The sequence below is a fragment of the Aphelocoma coerulescens genome, chromosome 4 (assembly GCF_041296385.1).
Source record: "Aphelocoma coerulescens isolate FSJ_1873_10779 chromosome 4, UR_Acoe_1.0, whole genome shotgun sequence".
Classification (NCBI taxonomy): domain Eukaryota; kingdom Metazoa; phylum Chordata; class Aves; order Passeriformes; family Corvidae; genus Aphelocoma; species Aphelocoma coerulescens.
The window spans coordinates 48,885,849-48,907,228 of NC_091017.1; the positions used below are offsets into that span (position 1 = coordinate 48,885,849).

At 38.7% G+C, this 21,380-nt stretch overlaps 1 protein-coding gene across 25 annotated transcripts in view; it reads right to left on the reverse strand.

The window, feature by feature from the left end:
- Positions 1–20,755, reverse strand: part of PCM1 (pericentriolar material 1) — a 44,047-nt gene extending 23,292 nt beyond the window's left edge. For 5 of the 25 annotated variants that reach the window (XM_069013947.1, XM_069013945.1, XM_069013941.1 and 2 more), the window contains exons 1-15: positions 20,616–20,727; positions 16,250–16,335; positions 15,419–15,664; positions 14,021–14,293; positions 13,323–13,493; positions 13,043–13,159; positions 9,541–9,718; positions 5,900–6,009; positions 5,251–5,467; positions 3,836–4,034; positions 3,360–3,539; positions 2,470–2,627; positions 2,048–2,262; positions 279–430; positions 71–200 (exon numbers count right to left, since the gene is read on the reverse strand). In XM_069013947.1, the coding sequence (XP_068870048.1) occupies positions 71–200; positions 279–430; positions 2,048–2,262; positions 2,470–2,627; positions 3,360–3,539; positions 3,836–4,034; positions 5,251–5,467; positions 5,900–6,009; positions 9,541–9,718; positions 13,043–13,159; positions 13,323–13,493; positions 14,021–14,293; positions 15,419–15,664; positions 16,250–16,335; positions 20,616–20,709 (2,526 nt within the window). In that variant the 5' untranslated portion in view covers positions 20,710–20,727. Of the gene's footprint in view, positions 1–70; positions 201–278; positions 431–2,047; positions 2,263–2,469; positions 2,628–3,359; positions 3,540–3,835; positions 4,035–5,250; positions 5,468–5,899; positions 6,010–9,540; positions 9,719–13,042; positions 13,160–13,322; positions 13,494–14,020; positions 14,294–15,418; positions 15,665–16,249; positions 16,369–19,718; positions 19,996–20,278; positions 20,529–20,562 lie in introns of those variants that run through there. The other 20 variants (XM_069013962.1, XM_069013961.1, XM_069013960.1 and 17 more) reach the window with 12 other exon arrangements.
- Positions 20,756–21,380: the final 625 nt, after the last annotated feature.

Consider the following 21,380-nt stretch of genomic DNA (forward strand, 5'->3'; position numbering starts at 1 on the left):
ATGGTGAGCAAGATATTTCATGTTTTGTTGCCCAACACCTTAAGACAGGAAAGAAATACATTCTACATACTTGAAGGTCAGGACAAGCTTTCTGTAACACTTGAATTTTTTCCTGGATTTCAATCAGTTTTCTTCTTTCTTCTTGTAACTGCTTAAGCTCCCATTGCTGCTGCTGAAGTTTAGCTTCATAGAACTTCTCTCTGTGTAAATAAATCCACATGTTATTTGGCAAGAAGTTGCCTAAAGCATGATTCTACCATCCTTTGACAAAGGCTTACCTAGCTTTTTCGTTTAGTCGCACATCCTTTTTTAACTTGTTAGAACTAGCTCGCACATTGTTTGGTTGTTGCTTTGTCTCTTCCATCTCACCCAACAAGTCACCAATATTAGATGCATTTGCAATTGTTCCTTGAGGTTCTGGATCATCATCCTAAAAGGATGTCAGAAAGGCAGTTAGACTATTTTCAAGTTGATACAAAAAAAAAAGTAACAAATCTAGTTTGTCAAGTTTGTCTGCTTTGATTTTTTCAAAATTAATCAGTCTGAATAACTTTATCTTTAGCACAGATCAAGAACTGAGAAGTTGCCATCACCATAGCATCATGACTTTAGGATAAATTGAGTTAATGAGAGAATTTAAAGTTATTTAGCTCAACTACTGAAACTTCCACTATAAATGCAAATAATTTGTCTCATTCGGGAAGCATAAACCACTTGCCTGTGACTCAGTGAACAGAAACATACAAGCATATGAAGAAACAACAGAGGAGATGGAAGGAGGAGGTGGAAGGAGGAAGAGAAGGAGACTAAGGCAAACAGGACTGCTTATTTACTGCAGTCAGTGATGTTAAATACAATTATTAACAACTTAAAATAATAACAAAACTACTCTTGAAAGTTAAATCTAAAATATTTTGGAGATAGTCGTACTGGTTCTCTACTCTGCTTTTATTTTTTTCATGATTTCTGTATTTTCAGTTCTCAAATGGAAAATATGAAAACTGTAGCCACTGCTGCTTTCGGTTTCCAATGGGATCATTCTTCATAAAGACTTTGCCGGACAAGAGAGATAGATCACTGGTGACTAAGAATGACACAGCTCACAATCCTCAATACTGTATCTTTGCTGAGTACATACACCTAACAAGCCTTGGAAATAGGAAGATTGAAGATATGCCATTAACTAGGTTATTTACTAAGGAAGCTGCTGAATCATCTCTAATTCTGATTTATACCACTACACAGTTAGCATCTCTATAGTGATGATAACAACACTGATCTAGACGCTGAGAAATTTTTGATAGGAGTATTATCTTGAAATAACAGTATTGTGTTTATACTGTTGCTGTTGTAAAACATAGGTTCCAACTGAGCTTGATTTTAAAGTTCTCATGTAAAGCCTTTTAATTTCTGATACACCTGGGTGTATTCAGTATGCAGACATTACATTAGATGGTGCTCAAATGTGAGCATTCTGAAGGGACATTAGATCCACAAAATCGTGCTTTTAACACCACTAAATTAGCATGAGATATTCTAAATTAAAAACACTTCCAATTTATAGCTGCCCCTCAAAACACTTGAAATAAATAAAAACCACTGCCCCCAAACCGAAACAATGCAAGTCAAACATGTTGCAACATCAAAATATTTTAATGAAAAACATTCTTCATTGATTGAACAATGTCGCAAAACCTAGGGCTCAAAAACCTCAACATGCTGAAAATCCACTATAATCTTAAAAAGTCTAATATTTAAAAAAATAATACTGATCTACTTCTTGGTTCATATTTTGTAATCCAGTGCTAAAGTTAAATACTAAGGACCCTGTTCTCCTAGGCCAGCATCCTTCAAGAAAATCCCTGAATTGAACTTCAGAAGTAGCACCCTTGAGTTCAGAAAAATCAAACAGTATCTCTTTTTCCCTAGCCTAAACACAACCATTTTAAATGCTGCATTAAGCAGTGTTCTTTCCTATTAGGAGTTACACATTACACAAAATAATGAATGCTAGATTTTTGTGCACAAGTTTATATTTATAAAATACCTGCACCATAGCAGCAAGGTTTTGTAACTGTCTAAGCTTCTGTTTTGCAGCTATAAGCCTATTGATCTTCTGCTCAAACTCGGCATCTCCAGCAACATCACCCAGGCTGCTTCTGTGACTAGATATGGAATCTTCACTAACTCTATCTTCTTCCACTTCATCATCTTCACCTTGGGGTAGATCAAGATGTTTGTCATTCTCCCTATTATGACAGTCTGGAAACAGGGAAAGGAGGAAACAAAACAGTATCAAAGATACACTACTGAACTTCTGAAATCCACTGTAATTACTGGACAGTAGAAAATAATAGCTTAATGATCAGGCTCTTTAATATTTTGCTCATCAAACAACATTCTCCCAAATTCTGCACAGCTATCAGTTATCTGCACTACGTAAAATTATTAGAAAATTTTAGAACATACCTAAAGCAGAAGACATTTTTAGAGTCCTTATATTAGCAGCAGATCGGTTGTTTATTTCACAGTCTGTATTAAGATGTCTTCCATCTCTGTTATTAGTTCCACACTGTACATTTGAGTTGCTATTTATTTCACTCCAGCTACTGATTCCTTGAGGGTTTCTAGGGTAAAATAAATTACTCATGTTAACTTTTTAAAAACTGGTATGGATACAATTTTACTTTAGCCTTTTTCTACCTAGCTTTTTTAGGAATGGGTGTCCTGATCCCCCCAAAAAACAACAAAACCCTCAAACAAACTCCAACCCCATATAAAATTAGTCCAGACATTGGAGTTTTTCAGTATTCATCTCTCCAACAGCTTCCTTTTTTTAAAAACAATCAAAGCAGCTTTAAATTATCCCCTGCTAGATCTGCAACACATTAGGCTTTACAGGTATATGTCTATATTACAAAAACTTTCTATGATCCATAGGCAAGTGACTGTTCATTTCTGCAGAGTGAAGATCCTTAATGCACAGATTTGCCAGACTATAGCTGTAAATGCCTCTGTAAACTGAAGGGGTTTTTTACTCCAATTCTCCAGTCTAGGACTGTCATCTTCCATGGAAATTCCATACACATAATTCAGTGCTTAAACCCAAAGGAATTACAGATTTTTGAAGTCTTATAGTCATTTTCTAAATGTTCAAGCTAATCTAAATAAATAAGACACCAGGGACTAGATGATTATTAAACATCCACGTAACAGTTACTTCAAATTAAAAAACCTGTAATTTTGTTAATGTAATAAGCACAGATTTAAGCTACATCTGGTTGACTGAAATAATTTATTGCAGATTTCTTGAAGCAACAACTCAGCTACAAAGACTATGAATGACAAAAAAATACAACCTAATATTTGTAACAGGCTGTGGATCCTCATGTTCAGAATCACTTTCTGATTCTTCTGTTTCTTCCTCCTCCTCCTTAGTGTTTTCATTCACAGCATCTGTCATCATATCAGATGTTTGCTCATAGTAGTGAACTAACTCACGTAACTCATTCAGCCTCTTACGAACTTCATTTAGCTTCCTGAGGAGGAAAAAGGAGTGTTTCATCTTTTTTGCACATTAATCCAATCTATGTAGAGTTAAAAAGAATATATGTACCTTAAAGTTCTTAGAGTTTACTGCCAGTTGCCTAGCTATAAGAACTTTCCACTTGAAGCTCTGAATTCAGTTAACTGTATTAGACTGTTTATTAAGTAGTCTGTAACACTAAATTAGGTAGATTAAAAAATGGAAATAGTTACTTAACACAGAACTCATTAAAAAAGCAGCACTCCAAATTACTAAAGCAAACTGTGAAAAAAATTAAAGAACTTTTACTGAAGCTTTTCTGTTGGATTTAGATTTTCATCCTCTTCACTCTCATTTTGAGAAACCAGGGAATCAGGAGGATAGGGAGCAGATGCCAGACTATTTGATTCACCGTTGACAACAGTTACTATGCCTATAGGACCAGAAGCAGCTGAAGTTGTACTTCTTTGATCAATACTCCTTTGAGGAGAACTTGAAGCAGGAAAAACTACAGAAAAGAAATACAGCTTATGTGAACAATTTGTAATAAGGAATCTGCTTAACTGAATCATATTAAAATAATGACAGAAAATACTACCAACATACAAAACAGCAGTTAAGAATTTCTTTCCTTAGAAAAACAAAAGCTTTTTCCTTAAGTTTTGTTGGATGCTATGCCAATAGGCAGCGAGCAGTAAGGTAGCTTTTGTAAACAAGATTTCAGTTAGTCCCTTTCAGCTTTATCAAATGTCAGAAGTAGAAGCTTTCATGCTGTGAATCTGCCCATAGAATTCTTTTAAGGGTTTACTTAAGGCTACATTGCTTTTTTATAAAAATTTGAACATTTTAGAATTTTGATCAAAGAAAAAACCCTAGCAAATTTTTTACCTCTGCTGAGCTCTTTTCTCCATATGTTGTAAACCAAATTAGGTATTTGCTTCTTCCAGCCACTTGAAATCATATCCAAGTATGTTCATATTATATGCATTAAATACACACAGAAAAATCGGGGTATAGTAACATGACTATTAAATCAGCATGTCCTTCTCCAAGTGCATGCTTCAAGGCCTCATTTCTCAATGCTAACCAGAATATGCTGTGATCACCCCTGTTTCCAGCCACAGGACAAAATTCATCAGTACAAATGCACTGCTAGAAACAGATCAAGAGCAGCAAGTAGGCCTGCTTCCATCAGGAGAGCACAAAGCCATTAAAAGAACAGGCCAAAGCTCTAGGCCAGAGGGTAAGGCCCTCTAGAATGGTCTATGCTTGAAGTCTCTGCCACGAGAACACATTTTCATGGTTTTTTTTGACAGAGAGGGAGCAAATCCATATTGCCATAAAGCTACTAACACATGAAGTGCTGAGTACACAAATGCAGATGTACTGTGATAAAAAGTTCACGTTCATATGGTGCTTTTCACAAGCCAGATGTGTCACAGAAAAGACTTAAAAGAAAAAGAACCCATCACATCCTCACATCAGTCAACTTTGATGTTATAAACCAAAGTGCTAATAGACACTCATCATCATTACTTGTAGAGTTCTTTGTTGAGACACAAGCTTATACAGCATTAAAATCCATTTACATTAATATTGTCCTAGCACAGCTTTTATCACCAGCATTTCAACAACCACTGCAAGCTGAAAGACCACATTACAAACACAAACATTGAAAACATTGTAGTCTTGAAAAAAAACCAATTCTGCCTATATGGACTTACAGGAAGAGTTATTTAGATGTTGGTCACGAAGTGTATGAAGTTCTCCTAATAGTTTGTCCATTTTCTGCTTTTTACCCTGCAACATTCGCATCTTGTTAAAAAGCTGTGCCTTCTCATCTGACTGGTGTTCAGACATTGAAGAGTTTCTGCTTTGTGAAATCTCTCTGGTAAGTGAAAGACTTTCTGCTTGCCTTCTATTGTCAGGCACAGACTGTGTCTAAAAAGAGTAATTCCATTTTATTCAGAGTATTACAAAAAAAGGTAAATAAATTATAAGAAACAAAAAGCTCTCTTATGGGCCTTTTATACTCAACACCAGAATCAACACCACAACAAAGAATATTATAAAGGGAAATATACTGAAAACACTCTAACTATATCCCAATTATATACTGAGTTAATAATTAAATTGCAATAAAGAAACTACTTCCCTGGACTTCCATGGAAACCCATGAGACGCAGAGCACAGATCAGTCAGCTAGTAACCCTTAAGAATTTTTAAGTCTGCTGAGTTTTCAAGTTTGGGGGGAACTCTGATAACTTCACTAGCAAATACACACAGATGAGCAAGACAAACATTTAAGTGCATTGTTAAATAGAATAAAAACTGATAATGGCAAAATTTATACAGTGCAATCTCAGGACTGACCTGAGAATCATGAAGTTGGTTGTGAAAGCGTTGAATTAAGTCATTCAATTCTTCATTCAGTTCTGATGTAAGACTTACTCCTGAAACACTACCTGTAGTTTCTGTTACAACTGGGCATACGGAAAAAGGGGAAAATATAAATACTTTTCCACAGCAATGAAATAAAAGGCCATTTTTATAAAAATGTGTGGTTTAACAAGAACATCAATATACTGACCGTCTAAAATACAGCACATATTTTTAGTTTTGTGTCCTTTCCACCAGCTTTACTCTTGAGTGATGATTTCTGCTACAAAAATACTAACAGACAACTCAGAGCTGCTTTGTAAAGGACTGTACAAAAGGACTTTAAGCTTGTTCTGTGTTTTGCTAAAAAGGTCAGAGCAAAATGAAAGCAACCAATTTGTCAAAGGCTGACAGAAACTTTTTAGAAATAAAACTGCAATTATTTAGTATAGCTAAACTAAGAACAGTGAAGGTAAATTCACTTTCTCAAAATAATAAATTAACAGGACACCAAGCTTTCATATTGGTGTAAGTTACAATCTTTACATCTGCAAACAGAGTCTTAGAGGTTTGTCCTTCAAAAAGCTTTATGAGAGAAATAAATTTAAAAGAAAGCTTTTTTCCTCTGCCTGAAAGTTCATATTCAAACGGCACTAAATATGCAAGTGGCAGTTGAAAGACCCAATTAATTCTTCCTTTTCCCCCAAATACAAACCAACAGCTCATAAGAAAAATCAAGCACAAGTATTATTTATTTTCCCCACAGATCATGACTTCATTACATGCATAGTAAAGTTTCGCTGTTTTCAAATTTTGAAAACATTTATTTTGCCCTAAGTTGAATTCGAATCTTAACATTTTCTACCCTACAGTTCTGGCACATACCACGTCTTTAAGTCAGTCAACACAAACAGCAGGAAGAAACTGTTATTAAGAGTGACGTTAAGTAGACATGTGAAAAAAGCCAAAGAAAAAACCCTACTCCAAAGAATAATTTTAAAAAGTTTTCATTTATCATAAGCAATCCTATTTTCTACCCACTAATTCATCTACCCACTTCTCAAGATGGAGCTTTGTATTTCTGAGAAAAGCAGACAGCACATTCCATCACAGGTCTACCACTGCAGATAGAACAAAACTACTACTGAAACAAAGCTACTACTGAAAACCACTTAAGAAACAAGGAAATACCTCTCAAAGGCTCTTGCTTCTATGACAGCTTTCTAAAACCTCTCCACCTACCAACTTCTCTGCTTCTCTTCCTACACCTAAAATCTAAAGTTTTCTTAAGCAGTTACACCTTATTTCCTATAGTCTATCAAATCAAGACCAGCAAAACAGGAACAAGAGCTCATCAGAACAAGGAACCTTAAAAAAAAGATGTTTTTGTAAAAATGTAGAAACTGGTGCCTTGTTTTACAAATTAAGATACTTTAGATACTTTAAGTACAAGAACTAACTGTAATACAGAACTACTATCCCATATACTCTTTAATCAAGTGTAATGGCAACTCTTACGGGAAAGAGTCATGGAACAGTGTCATAGGTTAGCAAGCATAATCCCGGAAGGGATGTCCTTGCTAAGGGGTGCTTACAGCTTCCTCTGGGACATGATAGAACCTATCAGCTGGCCAGTTTGAATATGGACAATTCTTTAAGCCACTTAAAGTTGTGACCGCCTCTGTGATCCACACTTAAGAATAGACGAACTCCCCCCCCAAGCTCTCTCTCGTTTCCGGCGCTGGGACAGGTGGCTGCGGGCCCCATGCGGGCCAGGCCGAGCTGGGCCACGGCCAGCCTGGAGCCATGGGCCTGTTCCAGCCGTGGAACACCCCCCACTGCCTTGCCGTGGGGGGCAGCCGGAGCTGCTCGGCTCTCCCCCCTCTCCGCTTAGATAAGGAAAATTCCAGCTGCAAGGCCGAGGTGAGATTAACCCTTTCATTGCTGTGAAGAGCTGAAAACCTGAGGGAAGAGAGAGAGGAGATGCTTAAAGCTGAAATTCTGTTGTGAAGCTATGATATATCAGAGTATCCCGTTGTAATTTCATTAAGATATGGGGGGTGGAGTGTTCAGCTCGTAAGCAAAAGCACCTGCGCTGAGATAGGCAGATGCTGACGCAGCTGTAATTTCATGAGAAGTTTGGACAGGGAGAGATGGACCAGATGACGACTTTTGCTCCAGATGGGAAAGGAGAAAACCTCAGTTCCTAGAGATGCTCCCAGAGATAGTCCTAACAATGAAGATGAGGAAGACCCTTTGCTCCCAGGGAAGGAGAAGGGCCTCTGTTTTTGTTTCTGAACGGCTCAACCTTAAAATTGTACCCCAAAAAACTTCAAGAGTGGACCCTCGAAAGCAGTTGCGGGAAAAGCTGCAAGTCGGGGGAAGGGACTCACATCGCGAGCAGAGAGACTCCTCTTCCTGAATGGACCGAACAATATTTGGAAGTGGGTGGCTGTCTCGTTGTGATACTGTTTTCATAGCACGAGCAAGAAGAGACTTCTCTTTCTAAATGGACTGAACAAGGTTATTATGGAAGTGGTAAACAGACTGAACATCTTAAGGGTTGTCTTTTTACATTGTCAGTGGGAGAAGGGAGGAAGGTGGGGGGAGGAGGAGAGTTCTGAAGGTGTGGTATAATTTCTTTTTTTTCCCCTTCTTTTAGGTCTGTTAATAAACTTCTTTATATTCTTTCAAGTTTGGTGCCTGCTTTGCATTTCTCCTAATTCTTATCTCACAGAAGATAAACAGTAATGAGTATTTTGGACCAAACCACTACAAACAGTAACAGACTCAATCTAAACTTGGTCAGTGCAAAAACGTCATTCCCTGCAACTGCACACATAATTGCAGCCCATCCGAAAAAAAACCCAAAAAGGACGGGGGGAAAAGGATGAATTTCCAACAAACAGAAGAAAATTCTCATGTCAACGGCTGACAAAACAAGGACAACTGCCTCCCTTTGAAGACTGAGCTGTTGAGAAAACAAATCTGCTTTGTCAGGTATCAAGAAGCCATCTGTGTCCCAAAGGTAACTTTGAAAAATTTGGAATATATGAAAATGAATTAGTAGAAGCTTTTAAACTGAAAGTTATAACATAATGATGGTGCTCTCTTATCAGAATCATGCCCCCAATTTACATGCCATAGAATTTCAGAGTTCTGGTTTCTTAGCTAACTGTTTTAGCAACTCCCTCCCTTCTTCTATTGAATAAACTCTCCAGCAACCAGTCACAGAAATAAAAAAAAAATCATGAAAAAGCAAACAAAAACTCAAACTACCAACTGCCTATATCCAGAAGGATGCAGAAAGGGGGAGAACACATTGTATCCCCACTCCGATTCTTTTCTCCAAAGGCCTAGTACACAACGACAGAGATGAGAGGCAAGCTTTTAATCTACAGCGGTAGACCAATTCTTAGGAGAAAAACCCATGCTTTTAGAATTTTACATGTAAACCACAGTAATCAGCTCTGGGTTTTTAAATGACACATCATTTATAATGGTATATTGTCAACTCTTTTCAGAAATAGAGGCTTTGCAGTAAAAAAAGCCTTTTTTGTGTATTTCACAATTTCAGCTTTAATCATTCAGTCAGCATGCTAACACGGTAAAATACACACCATCATTCCACATACCAGAATCATCCAGGACAGCAATGGCTTGCTCTGCTTTATGCTGCAAAGCAAGAAGAGCTGCCTGTCTTCCTTGAAGAGCCTTTAATTGCTCCTGCTGTTGTAGCATCCTTTTCAATAAATCATGCTGCTTTTTCAAGTTCTCCAACTCCTCTTTAGCTTCCTGTTGAGGATCTCTGGCCTGCAAGAGATGGAGCAACATTACCATAACCACAACTATTTATCTGTTGAGTATTAGTAAAAGAAGTGTCAAACCAAGCACAACTTGCCTATAAATGAACAGCCTGGTTAATGGAAAAAAGTAAAAATGAAACAGCTTCACTTTTCTGTTAGTTCTTTATTTAAAAAAAAATTTAGACATCCAATAGAAAGAAGCCTCTACCACCAAGATGTGCTAATAGCTCCTGAGGGTTTAAGCTTCCTTTACAAAGCCAGTCAGCTGCCATAATGTGACCCAAAGACTAACCCAGGCCTCCCTCTGTCTTTTAAATCATAACAGAGGGCATTAACCTTTAAGACTGGTAAAGGTAAGCAAGATAAGGCATTGTACCATGGAGCTATATAAAACACAAGATTTCAATTGATTTACTGGCCTAAAATCTCTAAATTTTTAGCAGAATGTTTTAGGCAATTTTAGGCAATAACTCTTTCCTAACCTATAAAGTATTTAGTTCTGTATGCTGTATTTATAGCATCAATACTAGAATACACCAGCATTAGGTAAATCAATTTCATAAGAAAAACATGCACAGAATCCTCTCTACATTGTTTTCAAACAATAGTTTGAAAGAATGAAAGCATGCTGAGCAGTTAAAATATATTAAAATTCAGTTATTTTCCTCATCCTATGCTAATTAGGAGCTGGATATTTGCATCAAAACTTTTACTCAAATTAAGTATTTTAATGAGACATCCACAGTTAAGATCCTGATCCTGTCTGAAGTTGGATTATTGCACCTTGCAGATGAAATAATGGAAAATAACAAGCATTTACAAAGAACACTACTAACTTGAAAGCATAATCTTCCATCCACATAGTACTAAGTTCCTAAAGTAGAAAATTCAGACCAAATGCTCTCCATCAAATGCCAGCATAGAAGCAGACATCTTATTAATTAACTAGTTCTGGGTACCAAGGAATGCTCAACTTTCCAGCAGATAAAGTTGAAAACATCCAGAATTCTAAACTCCTCAAAATGTTACTAAAAGATGCACTGCAACTGACACTGATCATTCTTGTTAAACTTTCACCTTCCATATAAACAGCAGAGTAGAGTCAAAACAGATCACACACTGAAATCGGCACAGGAAGGAACAAGGGGAAGAAAGGGAAAAAGGGTATGAGTCTCAGTCTCACTCACCTATTAAATAATCAAGGCTTCATCTAAAGTACCAGATTTGCTTGAGTTCATGAAAACTGCATTAATAATTTTACAAACTTAGTTCTACATTTAGATTAGTAAGCTTGGCAAAACATTTAAGCCTTTTATTTTAGGGAAAAAAATGATTGAATTTAAGACTTCTTAACAATTAAATCACAGGACGGACAATGCTATAGAAAAGTTCATAATGGGTAAAAAGAAGACATTTTAGACGCCGTGCTCCTTGAAAGTCTTCCCCTTTCCAACCAAATATTTATATAAACAGCTACACAAAAACATTCGTGGAACAACTTAAAGTTACTAATTTCTAATTTATTTTCTGTATTTGGTATTCATTTAAATGTGCATTGGCAGATTATTAGTGTAACCATGCCAAGGGTCTGAAAGTCACATTTACAATATGTTTTCCCAAGAAGGGAACAACAAAACTAGAAGGATCATCTACATAAAATCACAACACCTACTGTACAGAGTTACATCAATGCTAACAATTCAGAAAAAAAGTTGTGAAATGTCTCTATACAAAGAAAAAATATTCTAGGCAAAAAATATTAATTCAGTGAAAAGACAGCTGGCTACATATTAGCAATCCAGTGGGAAAATTCACTGTAAGTAACAAATATGTTTGAAGCAATTAATAAGGGAGATGGAGGGACAGGGAAGACTAGCCTCTATAAACCCTATTTAAGGCTAAAGTAACATTTTGAAGTGTACCTTTGAAAGCAATCCATGATCCTGGCTATTAATCCCACAAGGCCAGATTTCCCTGTCATTCAGAGCAGCTCTCTCACTTTTCCCTTTAGGGCTTGGTGTAACATCAATGTCTGTAACCTGTTCCTGTGAAGCTGAATTCCCTAGTTTGTCCTCAATGCGGGGCCGACAGCTCAAACTAAAAGATACCTCCTATATTGAATAGTTTAGTATGTTAGGTTTTGAAAATGTGCTCTAACTTAGCATGCATTCTTAAGTTACAAACCTACCCACTTTATTTTGTCAAATAATGAAAACTAGTATCTAATAACATCTACTAAAGAACGACGACATTTTTAGTTGTCTTAGAATTTGCGTTACAATAAAGCTCCATATAGCAATCAACATTATGCAACCAGAAGTACGCACTCTGCATGTAAAATATTCAAGCTGCATATAAAAAGAGATTAGATGCAAAATTAAGAGCCAAACAAAAAACTAAAGTGCAAATTTTTCAAATATTAAGACAAATGCAAGTTTGCATGGATACTTGCTTAAAAACATACCTTTTTCTGCATTTTCCAAATTTTTTTTTTAAGTTAAAAGTGCATCTTCCACATCTCTAATTTTATTTCTTTACAGAGATAGAGTTCTTATAAAGCTAAAAATAATTACAACAGCTTCTTAATGTTTTAACTGTTTTATTTTCAAGCAGGTAAATTCTCCTTATCCAGAGGACATTCAGTGTGCTAACTGGCGAGAAAGAGCACCCGCTCTCTGGTACTTTTCCTCAGTGTAATAGAATGGAAGACACAAAACTTAAGTTATCAAAATGCTTTTGTATCTACTACAAGAAATGCTTACCATATTAAAAAAAGCACTTTTATAAATAGAAAGGAAGACTGACTGTTTATCTCTTATAAATTCAGAACACATTTTCTAAAAAAGTGTCTGTCCTTCCAAAAAATCAGAGAAACTTCTGTATTAGGTCAATGCTTCTACCATATCACTAGAAGGATGCTTGGATAATGGCCCACTAATGATACATTTCTAAACCTTCTCTCACCCAACACCTGAAAATTTTCCCCACTAACAGAAACAAACCTAGAGATGAAAAATTGTATAGGAAGATATTTCTTCCTGTATCAAGCCAGTGAATTCTCTGCCAAAGTACACCTTTAATCCTTAATTGTACTTTGAAGAAAGAATAAAGATTTAAAAGATACTTTAGATTTTTGTTGTGACAGAATCATTACTTTTTTTCTTGTATTAAAAAAATAAATCCACATGTGCATGGACACCTCCTGAATGGAGTGTGTGGGGATTTACTATTTTTTAACTGAACTGCAGATTATGACACTATCATAAGACCCATGAAAAAAACAAAATAAAGCCTTCATTTCTAGCACCTTAATTACTAAAAGGCAGCTTACCGTGGTATCTGAAGCCTCAGACTGCACATCAATGTTTAGCGATGTGCTCTCACCTACAGAACCAGATCCCACAGCTGAATCTATAGTCCGAACATCATCCTCCTCATTTTCTCTAGCCTGAAATATTTCATTGGCACAAATCAAAAGCTATATAAGGGGGCAGTAAAAATGAATTACGGAAGGTACTACATACCAAAATCAACACCCTCATAACATAAACGGTCAACTCCTAAAAAAAGCTTACAGTGTAGAAATAAATACATTATGTTCTCAAACTTACAAGCATCTTTTGCAAAAATTTCAGATAGGATTTCTCCTGCTCTTTAAGGTCATCTATAAGGTGTGATAAACGCTCAACATTGGCCGATCTTTCATTTTTCTCTACAAGATCATCCCGCATGGAGCTGGCCTTAGCAATATAGTCGCGAATTTGAACTAGTCTGCTCACAATCTGCAAAGACACTGAAGTTACTGAATGCATTCAGCTGCAGCTGCAACATATTCAATGCACAAGACACGGTGATAGCAACAGCAAAGGAGTAAGAAAGTAGTGAAAGAGGGACATATTCGTACTTTCACTCCTACGAGCACTCTTCCACAAGTGGTTAAAAGTCAACAGCTTTTATAAGGATGGATTTATGCATGCGGGAAGTTGCAAGGCTGAAGCACAGGGCTTCTGGTCAACATAGGCTGAAACACAACTCAGCTCATCAACATAGGAAAACAGTGAACTGTGAGAGCATTTTCCGGAAGCGTATAAAAGAGAAACAACCTCTAAAATGAAAATTACTTCTATTACCAGCAACTGGATTTCTAAAGAACAGTAGATGATTAAGTCTGGTTTCACATTTTCTTCAAGTTTAAGAAGAGTAGGAAGTTAAATATTTCCAATAAAGATTTATAGTTTAAAGAAATTTAGAAAGAAGCACTAAAAATTAAGAGTCGATATTTTGTAGACTTTATAAGCTGTGTAAATACCTGGCTACTATCCATTGCTTGTTCTCCCCTTCCATCTTCTTGAGCAGGCACTTGGCAATTTTGCAAGAAATCCTTGCTTAGAGCAGCTCCAAACAGTTCTTTACATTGTGCTGATACCCCACTTTCCTTTTTTTGGGAACCTGAGGCAGGATCTTTGCTTTTGTTAGTGTTAATCTGCAGTGACAGGAAGTTGAATGGTTTTTTGTTTTCATTAAGTTGACGTTTGTTGTTAGCAGCCGTTGCCCTGCCTTGAGAATCACTTCCAATGCTTCTCTATATACAAACAAAAGAAAGAACAATTGCTTTGTTTTTTAATCCAATATGTTCTCAACACCGCTTGTATTACTATTTCTACAGTATTATTAGACTGATTTTAAAGTTACCTATTTAGTCACCAACTGGCCAAAAGTTAGCTAAAGACAGTGCCAATGATTTTTGCCATATAGTTTTCAAAAAGCAAATCCATCCTCCCAGAACAATGAGAAGCAAAAACGTTCCGTAGTTTCTCAGAACTCAGTTCCTCATTCTTGCTGTGACCTTCACCTTTACTGAAGCGAAAGGCATTCTACTTCTCCAGGTACATTTGAGAAAAGAACAATAATAAAAGAGCAACATATTCCTGTGCAGAATATGATACCTCAGAACTTCAGCTTTTCTTTAGAACCTTGTGAATAGCGAAGTGTTGCCCTAAAATACATTTAAGGAGGAAGTTATGCCCAGCCTTTAAATTGTAACTCAACACAGTCAATCGTGATGGAAAGAATCTTCACAACCAAAGAAGTTAGTAACAACCTTTGGGAAAGATGAACTAGCCTCTGTTCTGAAACTGTTAACACAAATTCATACCTTGTTGTGAAAGAATTAATCCCTCATACTTCTCATTGGTTTTGGACAAGGGAAGGATGAATGCGCTGTATGTTCAAAAAAGTAGTTATGGCTCGAGAATTTGTCCCATAAAATTCTCTACACTCTACTGAGGAGCAGTTTTTAATTATACTCCTCTGCCTAATCCACAAGGATAACAATGTTCAGGATCACAAACTGGCAGTTCAAGAACAGACTTTCAAAATAATGTAACAGGTATTTTCAAGTGGCAGACAAGCACCGTGAGTAAGAAATACTGCTCCAAGGACATAGAGATTTGTTAATGGCTGAGAGCAAGGAAGTGAAGACAGCTAGCACACTCTTGAACAAGGGAAAGCCATGGTCCTGAACTTTCCCTTATTTTCTGAAGTTCAACACCAGAATTTTGATTTGGTTGTCATGGGGCCTATAAGCTTTTCTTTTTTACCTTAATCGTCTATGAAAGGATTCTTTACTCATCTGTCACATTGTTAAGAGATAACTCAATACATTTTGTAGTCACATTTTCTAGTGGGAGCTAGTATTCACACAAACCTGATCCAGATCACTGAAGTTTATTCTTTGTTTAAGCCTTTCTAGTTCAGCCTGCTCTGGAACAGACATCTGAGTCATGTATCGAGCATGAGGAAAACTATGAGAAGTTCTGGTCTTCTGTCGTTCCATTCCAGGTGAAGATTCTGGAGATATTTCATTAGTAAGTCTCGTTTCACCTTCCCCACTAAGCTTTTTCTTGTTTTTTTCTGAAGATCTGTTTGCTTTCTTCTGTTGACTTCCCCAGTCCTTAAGGGGAAGAAGAGAGAATAAAAACTCGTTATCCACACAGGCAAAAAGCAAATGTTTTCACCCTGTGAGTTTACTTCTCTTTTAGAAGTAAAAACAGTAAGCCATATTGAAATATGAACTAAGTTTTCTAGAGCAAATGTCACTTTACAAAATAAAATTTCCTCCACTGCATAATTAAGAATAGCTTGTCGGGAAATTTTAAATCCATTTCATCCTAAATGCATTAAATTAATTTCAAATGAAGCTCCAGTTGTATTTTTTCTTCTTTGTTGTGGACCCTTTCACTTTTAGGAGCTCAGAAATTTTAAATTATGGCTTTCACTTTCATGACACCTACAATGATTTTGTGTCTAGCTACTTTATTTACCCAAAACATTTGCCATAAATACCTCTACAGACCTCACAATCTCTGAATTTTACTCATTGCCTACTTACATCTACCTCCATTTTTCCAGGTATTTACCTGTAAAGCTGTACTGACAAGGCTTACAGGTTTGCATTGTTACCTGCCACTAACAGAATCTATCTGGTAATTCTAATGTACAGCATCAAATGGCAACAGAAAGAAAAGAATAATTTTACCGTGTTGTTCAGCCGGTCATCAAGGCTCTCATTGCTCCAGCTGGGCAAGTCCTGATCATTCATGCCTTCTTCAAAGGGACCACCTCCTGTTGCCATGACAAGCAATCAATAAAAACAATCTAAAAGAAATAGTTGAAAGAAATGTGCTGCATTAAAATCAGTTTACATAGTTAAAGATTCACGATCTGAGAAGGCAACTACATATTCATCATAAAATGCAAACACAAAGCTGTTTAGGAAACCAAACTCCCCATTTACTAAACTGTGTTACTAGAAATGTATCAATGAGATGAACAAAGAAACTGGCATTAAAAAATAAAGAAGTAGTAGTTGTTGTGCCCTTCCCAAAGGGAAAGTTTCTAAACATTCATTAAAATAAAGTAGTAGAAGTAAAAAGTAGGGCTTTTTAACCTCTGATCTATGAAAGTAACTTTCTTTTTTTGAGGATCTCAATTGCCCTCACTTTAAAACAAACTATACAGTGCTTGGAAAGACTGCTTTGTAATTCATAAAGCCTACACTTTCAGGCACAGGGTGACATCTATTCAATATAATTAGTGACTTTGGAGACTCAGTATGTCAAACTTTCACATTCATTTTAAGACTGAGATGCTGACAACAGAGCACTGAATGACACACTCGAAAAAATACAAGGAAAACAGATGTCAGTAAAAGGATTTTACCTTAATTTACCTTCATTGCCCCACATTAAGCTATTTAAGCAGTGAATGACCTGCCACTTACATTACAGTTTCTACCAAAACAAAATAATGTGGGTTTTGTAGCGCTTTGCTGCTCTCTATCAGTGTCACTCTGTGCAATATAAAGCAACTTAAATGTTGAAAGTTTTCATTTTCACTTCCTGTTTTGACATTAGAAGTAAAAAGAAATGTTAAAGTTGAAAGATTGGAAAAAGTATTCCTTTATGACAGTAAAATTAAATTAGCCTGTTCCAAAAGGTGAATAATACATAACTATATTTGCTAAGTGCTGCTGGCACAATTCCACTGCACAAAGCTACAAACTTTACCTATGAAGAACTGCTACAGATTAAGAAGAAAAGCGGTCTTGCAGAGATTTACTTTTTCCAGCTCATTTCCACCACTATGTTAGGACATAATTCTAACCTTAACTGAAAAAATAAAAATAGAAAAATCTATAGGAACCACTTTCTCAACATTTTACGGCAATTATTACTATTAATTTTCACAGAGTGCAGGTGAATAAATCACCTGAAACTCAAGATTAGGAAGTATCTAAGAAGTTTGTTGGGTTTTTTTAATATCAGTTCCAGAAATAAAAACAGATTAATCTTGAACTAAGTTTAATAGCTGTCCTAGTACACCTATCTTGCTTAGGTAGAGGGTTCAATAAAAATCACACAGTACAGCCCTCTCAGTAGGCACACTTGCACAAAGCAATAGTATTCCTATACAAACACAGCCTATTACTAAATCATAAAGGAAATGGGATTTACCAGGTATGCTCCTTACACCATAACCACACCTCCACTCGGCAGTGTGCCAGCCTCGGTCACAGTAACGCAGTCAGGAGTCATTCCGCTTCTGCATCTCACAGCCATAACCATAACACAGGTGCAAGCATAACAGGTGTAAGTGCCTGCTACTTTGGGAACTCTGCCCTACTGTGCCTGCACAAGAATTCATACTCCCTTCTTCATCCCAGCAGAAGTGCCCACTAGGCCATGCAACCAGAAGGTACCACCTATGAACTAGATGGTCAACAAAGAATACCAAAATTTAAAAAAAAACCCCAGACGTTTAGAACTGGATAAACTTCTTGATACGCCTAACCTTATGACTATACAAAAACGGTATATTGGCTTCTGTGCAACTTTCAGGTAATCTGTCTGATTCAGCTGGAAAATTAGAACACAGTGTGCCCTTTCACATTTTGTTTATTTTCATGTAGAAACACAAGCATCCCATAAAAAGTTCACAGGAAAGCTCATGCTAAAATTTACAAGTGTTTAAAGCAAATGCATCGTTATCAGTTTAAAAACAGCCATGATTTTAAAGAACTTTCTTCAGTTACCAATACACTGTTCAGCTTTGTAGATGTGCAAGATCCAACATTTCAACAGACACTGTATCCTGACCTATGTCACTGAGCATAATGAGGAAGATTAGAGGCCATCTGGGTTTACAGTTCAATTCTGTAAGCCCTTTCCTCATCACCATGTTATATAATTCTACTAAAACTGTAGCAAAAGCAGTTTTTCCCTGCTTCCCACTGTAAAAAGAAGTGGCAGTATTGCTTTTTACATAATGCAAGTAACTACTCATTTCTTTTTCTTAAAACTTTCACAAAAGCTGTTCTCAACTATCTTTGCTATAGGAGACCCTCATTACCTCAAAAGTAAATTCCCTGCCCCAGAAGGAATACTCTGAATAATAATATTCTCAAACAAGGAGACTGGGCATACACCAACATGCCCTGATAAATACAGCTCAAAAATAACCGTATCTTCATTATTTCCAGCAAGCGGATTTTAAAGTGTTTTAGCAGAACTGTGCCCTTCCCAAAGGGAAAGTTTCTAAACATTCATATTATAGTCTTTGATACCTCCAAATGAACTATATTCAAACAAGTTTAAGATCAGAGAGCTCTGATGGTATTTTACCTCTTTAACTCAGTTGAAAAACACGAAGAGGTTCAGCCAGGTTTTTTTCTTCTCTTTCACATGAAGCTGTGCTTTCCACCTCCACACACACATTTCATCAACATGCATTTTTTCTTTGTTTTCATTTTACCAGCTCTTTCTACAAAAAAACCCTCTTCTAAAAGCTTTGCTATCTTCCTATTATCTGTCTATCTATCTATCTATCTACAGCAACCCATTGCCAGTTTCTGGTTCTTGCAAGTTATAGGATCTGTATAAAAGCTATGTGAGCATGTACCTATTGCCTTACAACATTCACCAGGAATTTGGGAAAAAAAGAGATGACTTTCAAGTATATTTTCTACAGAAATAGTAACTTCAGATAACATATAGCATTATAATTGAAGCATGTAAGATTATAGTCAAAACATATTCTGTACATATAACAGCAATATGCAGATCGCACAGAAGAAATACTACTTAGCATGCAAGCCAAACCAAGCTATGTACTTCAAAAGACTTTTTTCTCTACAATAAAGATGCTCTGGAGAATTTTTTCCTATAGCATTCACATGAATACAAGAGCTCTCTAGAGCATCTAATACTGTAAAGAGAAGTTCTGAAAGAAAAAAAAAATATTAAACGAAAACAGAAACTTGCAAAAAGCCATCAAAGCGCCATAAAGGCAGAAAATGGGCCCAAACATTTCTTTTTAAGACGAGCGTTCCTCACTGGGCATTAACTCATTAAAAGCAAACCATACAATATCATCGTACAAGAGCAGTCAACAGAGCAAATCCTCGCCTGCCGCACCGGACAGCGCTCACGCGAGCAGCACTCACGCACCCAGGCTAGGGGCGGTGCGCCCGGCACTTCCAGCTTCCAGCGCCGGGGCCTTCCCAGCGCCCGCAAGCTCTGCCGTCCCGACCTGCTCCGATCCCACGGCGGGCACCGAATCCAGGCCCGGTGGGTCTCGCTGCCGCCAACGGGGCCGGCGAGCGAGCGATGACCCGGCGGCTCTGCCGGCCGAACCACTCGCTGCCTGAGGCGGGCGAGGCGGTCCCGGCCCGGAGGCGGCGGGAGGAAATCCCGCTCCTTCCCGGCGCCAAAGCCCGGGCGCCGCGGGGTGCGTGGGTAGGCGGGCTCTGGTCAAGGCGCCTCCGCTGCCGCGAACGCGGCGGCGTCTCCTTGGAGAGCGGATAACGCGCCCTGCCCTGTGCGAGGGGCGCGGCCCGCACAGCCCGCTGCCGCCGCACGGTTTCCCCGCCGTCCCGGACCTGCCTCCGAGCCCACTGCCCGCTCCTCGCCGCCCTGCCCCACTGCACCGGCGCGGCCCCGCCGCCACCACGGGAAAGGGACGTGGAAGGGGCAGCGCACCGCGCGAGGGGCAGGAGAAGGCAGCTCACCCCGCGCCGGAGGGGAGGTCACCCGGCCTGGCTCCTCCTCCACCGCCAGCCGCCACTTGCGGGGCCCGGGCTGCCCGGACGAGCGTTTCGCCTTCGGACAGCGGAGGAGCGGCCCGGCCTCGCTTCGCCCGACGCGGCGGAACAGGGCCGGCGGAGGCGCTCACAGAGCTCCTGCCTCAGACACCGCCGCCATCTTGGCCGCCACTCTGCCGGGGGCACGGGGGGCGGTCCTTGGCGGAGGGATACAGACACAGACAGACAGACAGACAGACACTCACTGTTACCTGGTAACCTCCGCCCGCCCAGGCCCCTCCGCACTGCACGCGCCCCGCCCGACCCAGGCCGCTGGGTGCCTGAGGCTCCCCCGCGCAACCGCCTGGGCGCTCAGGGGAAGAGCCGGGTGCGAAGAAACTCCAACTCCCAGCGTGCATTGCGCGAAGGACGGCTGGCGCCCCCGGGGCCGGCGGCAGTGCCTCCTGGGAGTTGTAGTTTTCCCAACAGGGCCCCGCCCTGCTCCACCGCCCCCCATGAGGGACTGGGGCGCATCCGCTGCTGTTTTGCGGCCGGTGGGGAATCGCCGAGCGTGTTTTTCTTATAAAATAAAATACGAAACAGCGACGAACTCTGTAAATGCTTTTGCCTGATTGAAAGACGAGTAAAATCACGTCGAAACCCTAAGCGTGGACAAGGATCAGCTCTTGCCCTCGTTTGGAGCAGTATCGACTACTCTGTTCCTGTCAGCCTTTGGCTTGTTTTGCTCCTTGATTTGTGGCATGGAGTTTATGCATCTAGGTTCTTTATACTTTCCTTTGGGGGAAAAAAATATAAATAGAGGGTTTGGCGTTTAAAAAACAATAGTTGTGCATGGAAGCCTGTGTGCTGTGCTTGGTATTTAACAGAAGTTGTTAGAATCATAGAATATGCTGAGTTGGATGCAATCCTTCAAGATCAAGCTCTGGCCATGCACAGGACGCACCAAGAGTTACACTCTGTGCCCAAGAGTGTTGTCCAAATACTTCTGAGCTCTGTCAGGCTTGGTGCTGTGACCACTTCCCTGGGGAGCCTGTTCCAATACCCAATCTCCTGCTGGGTAAAAAACTTT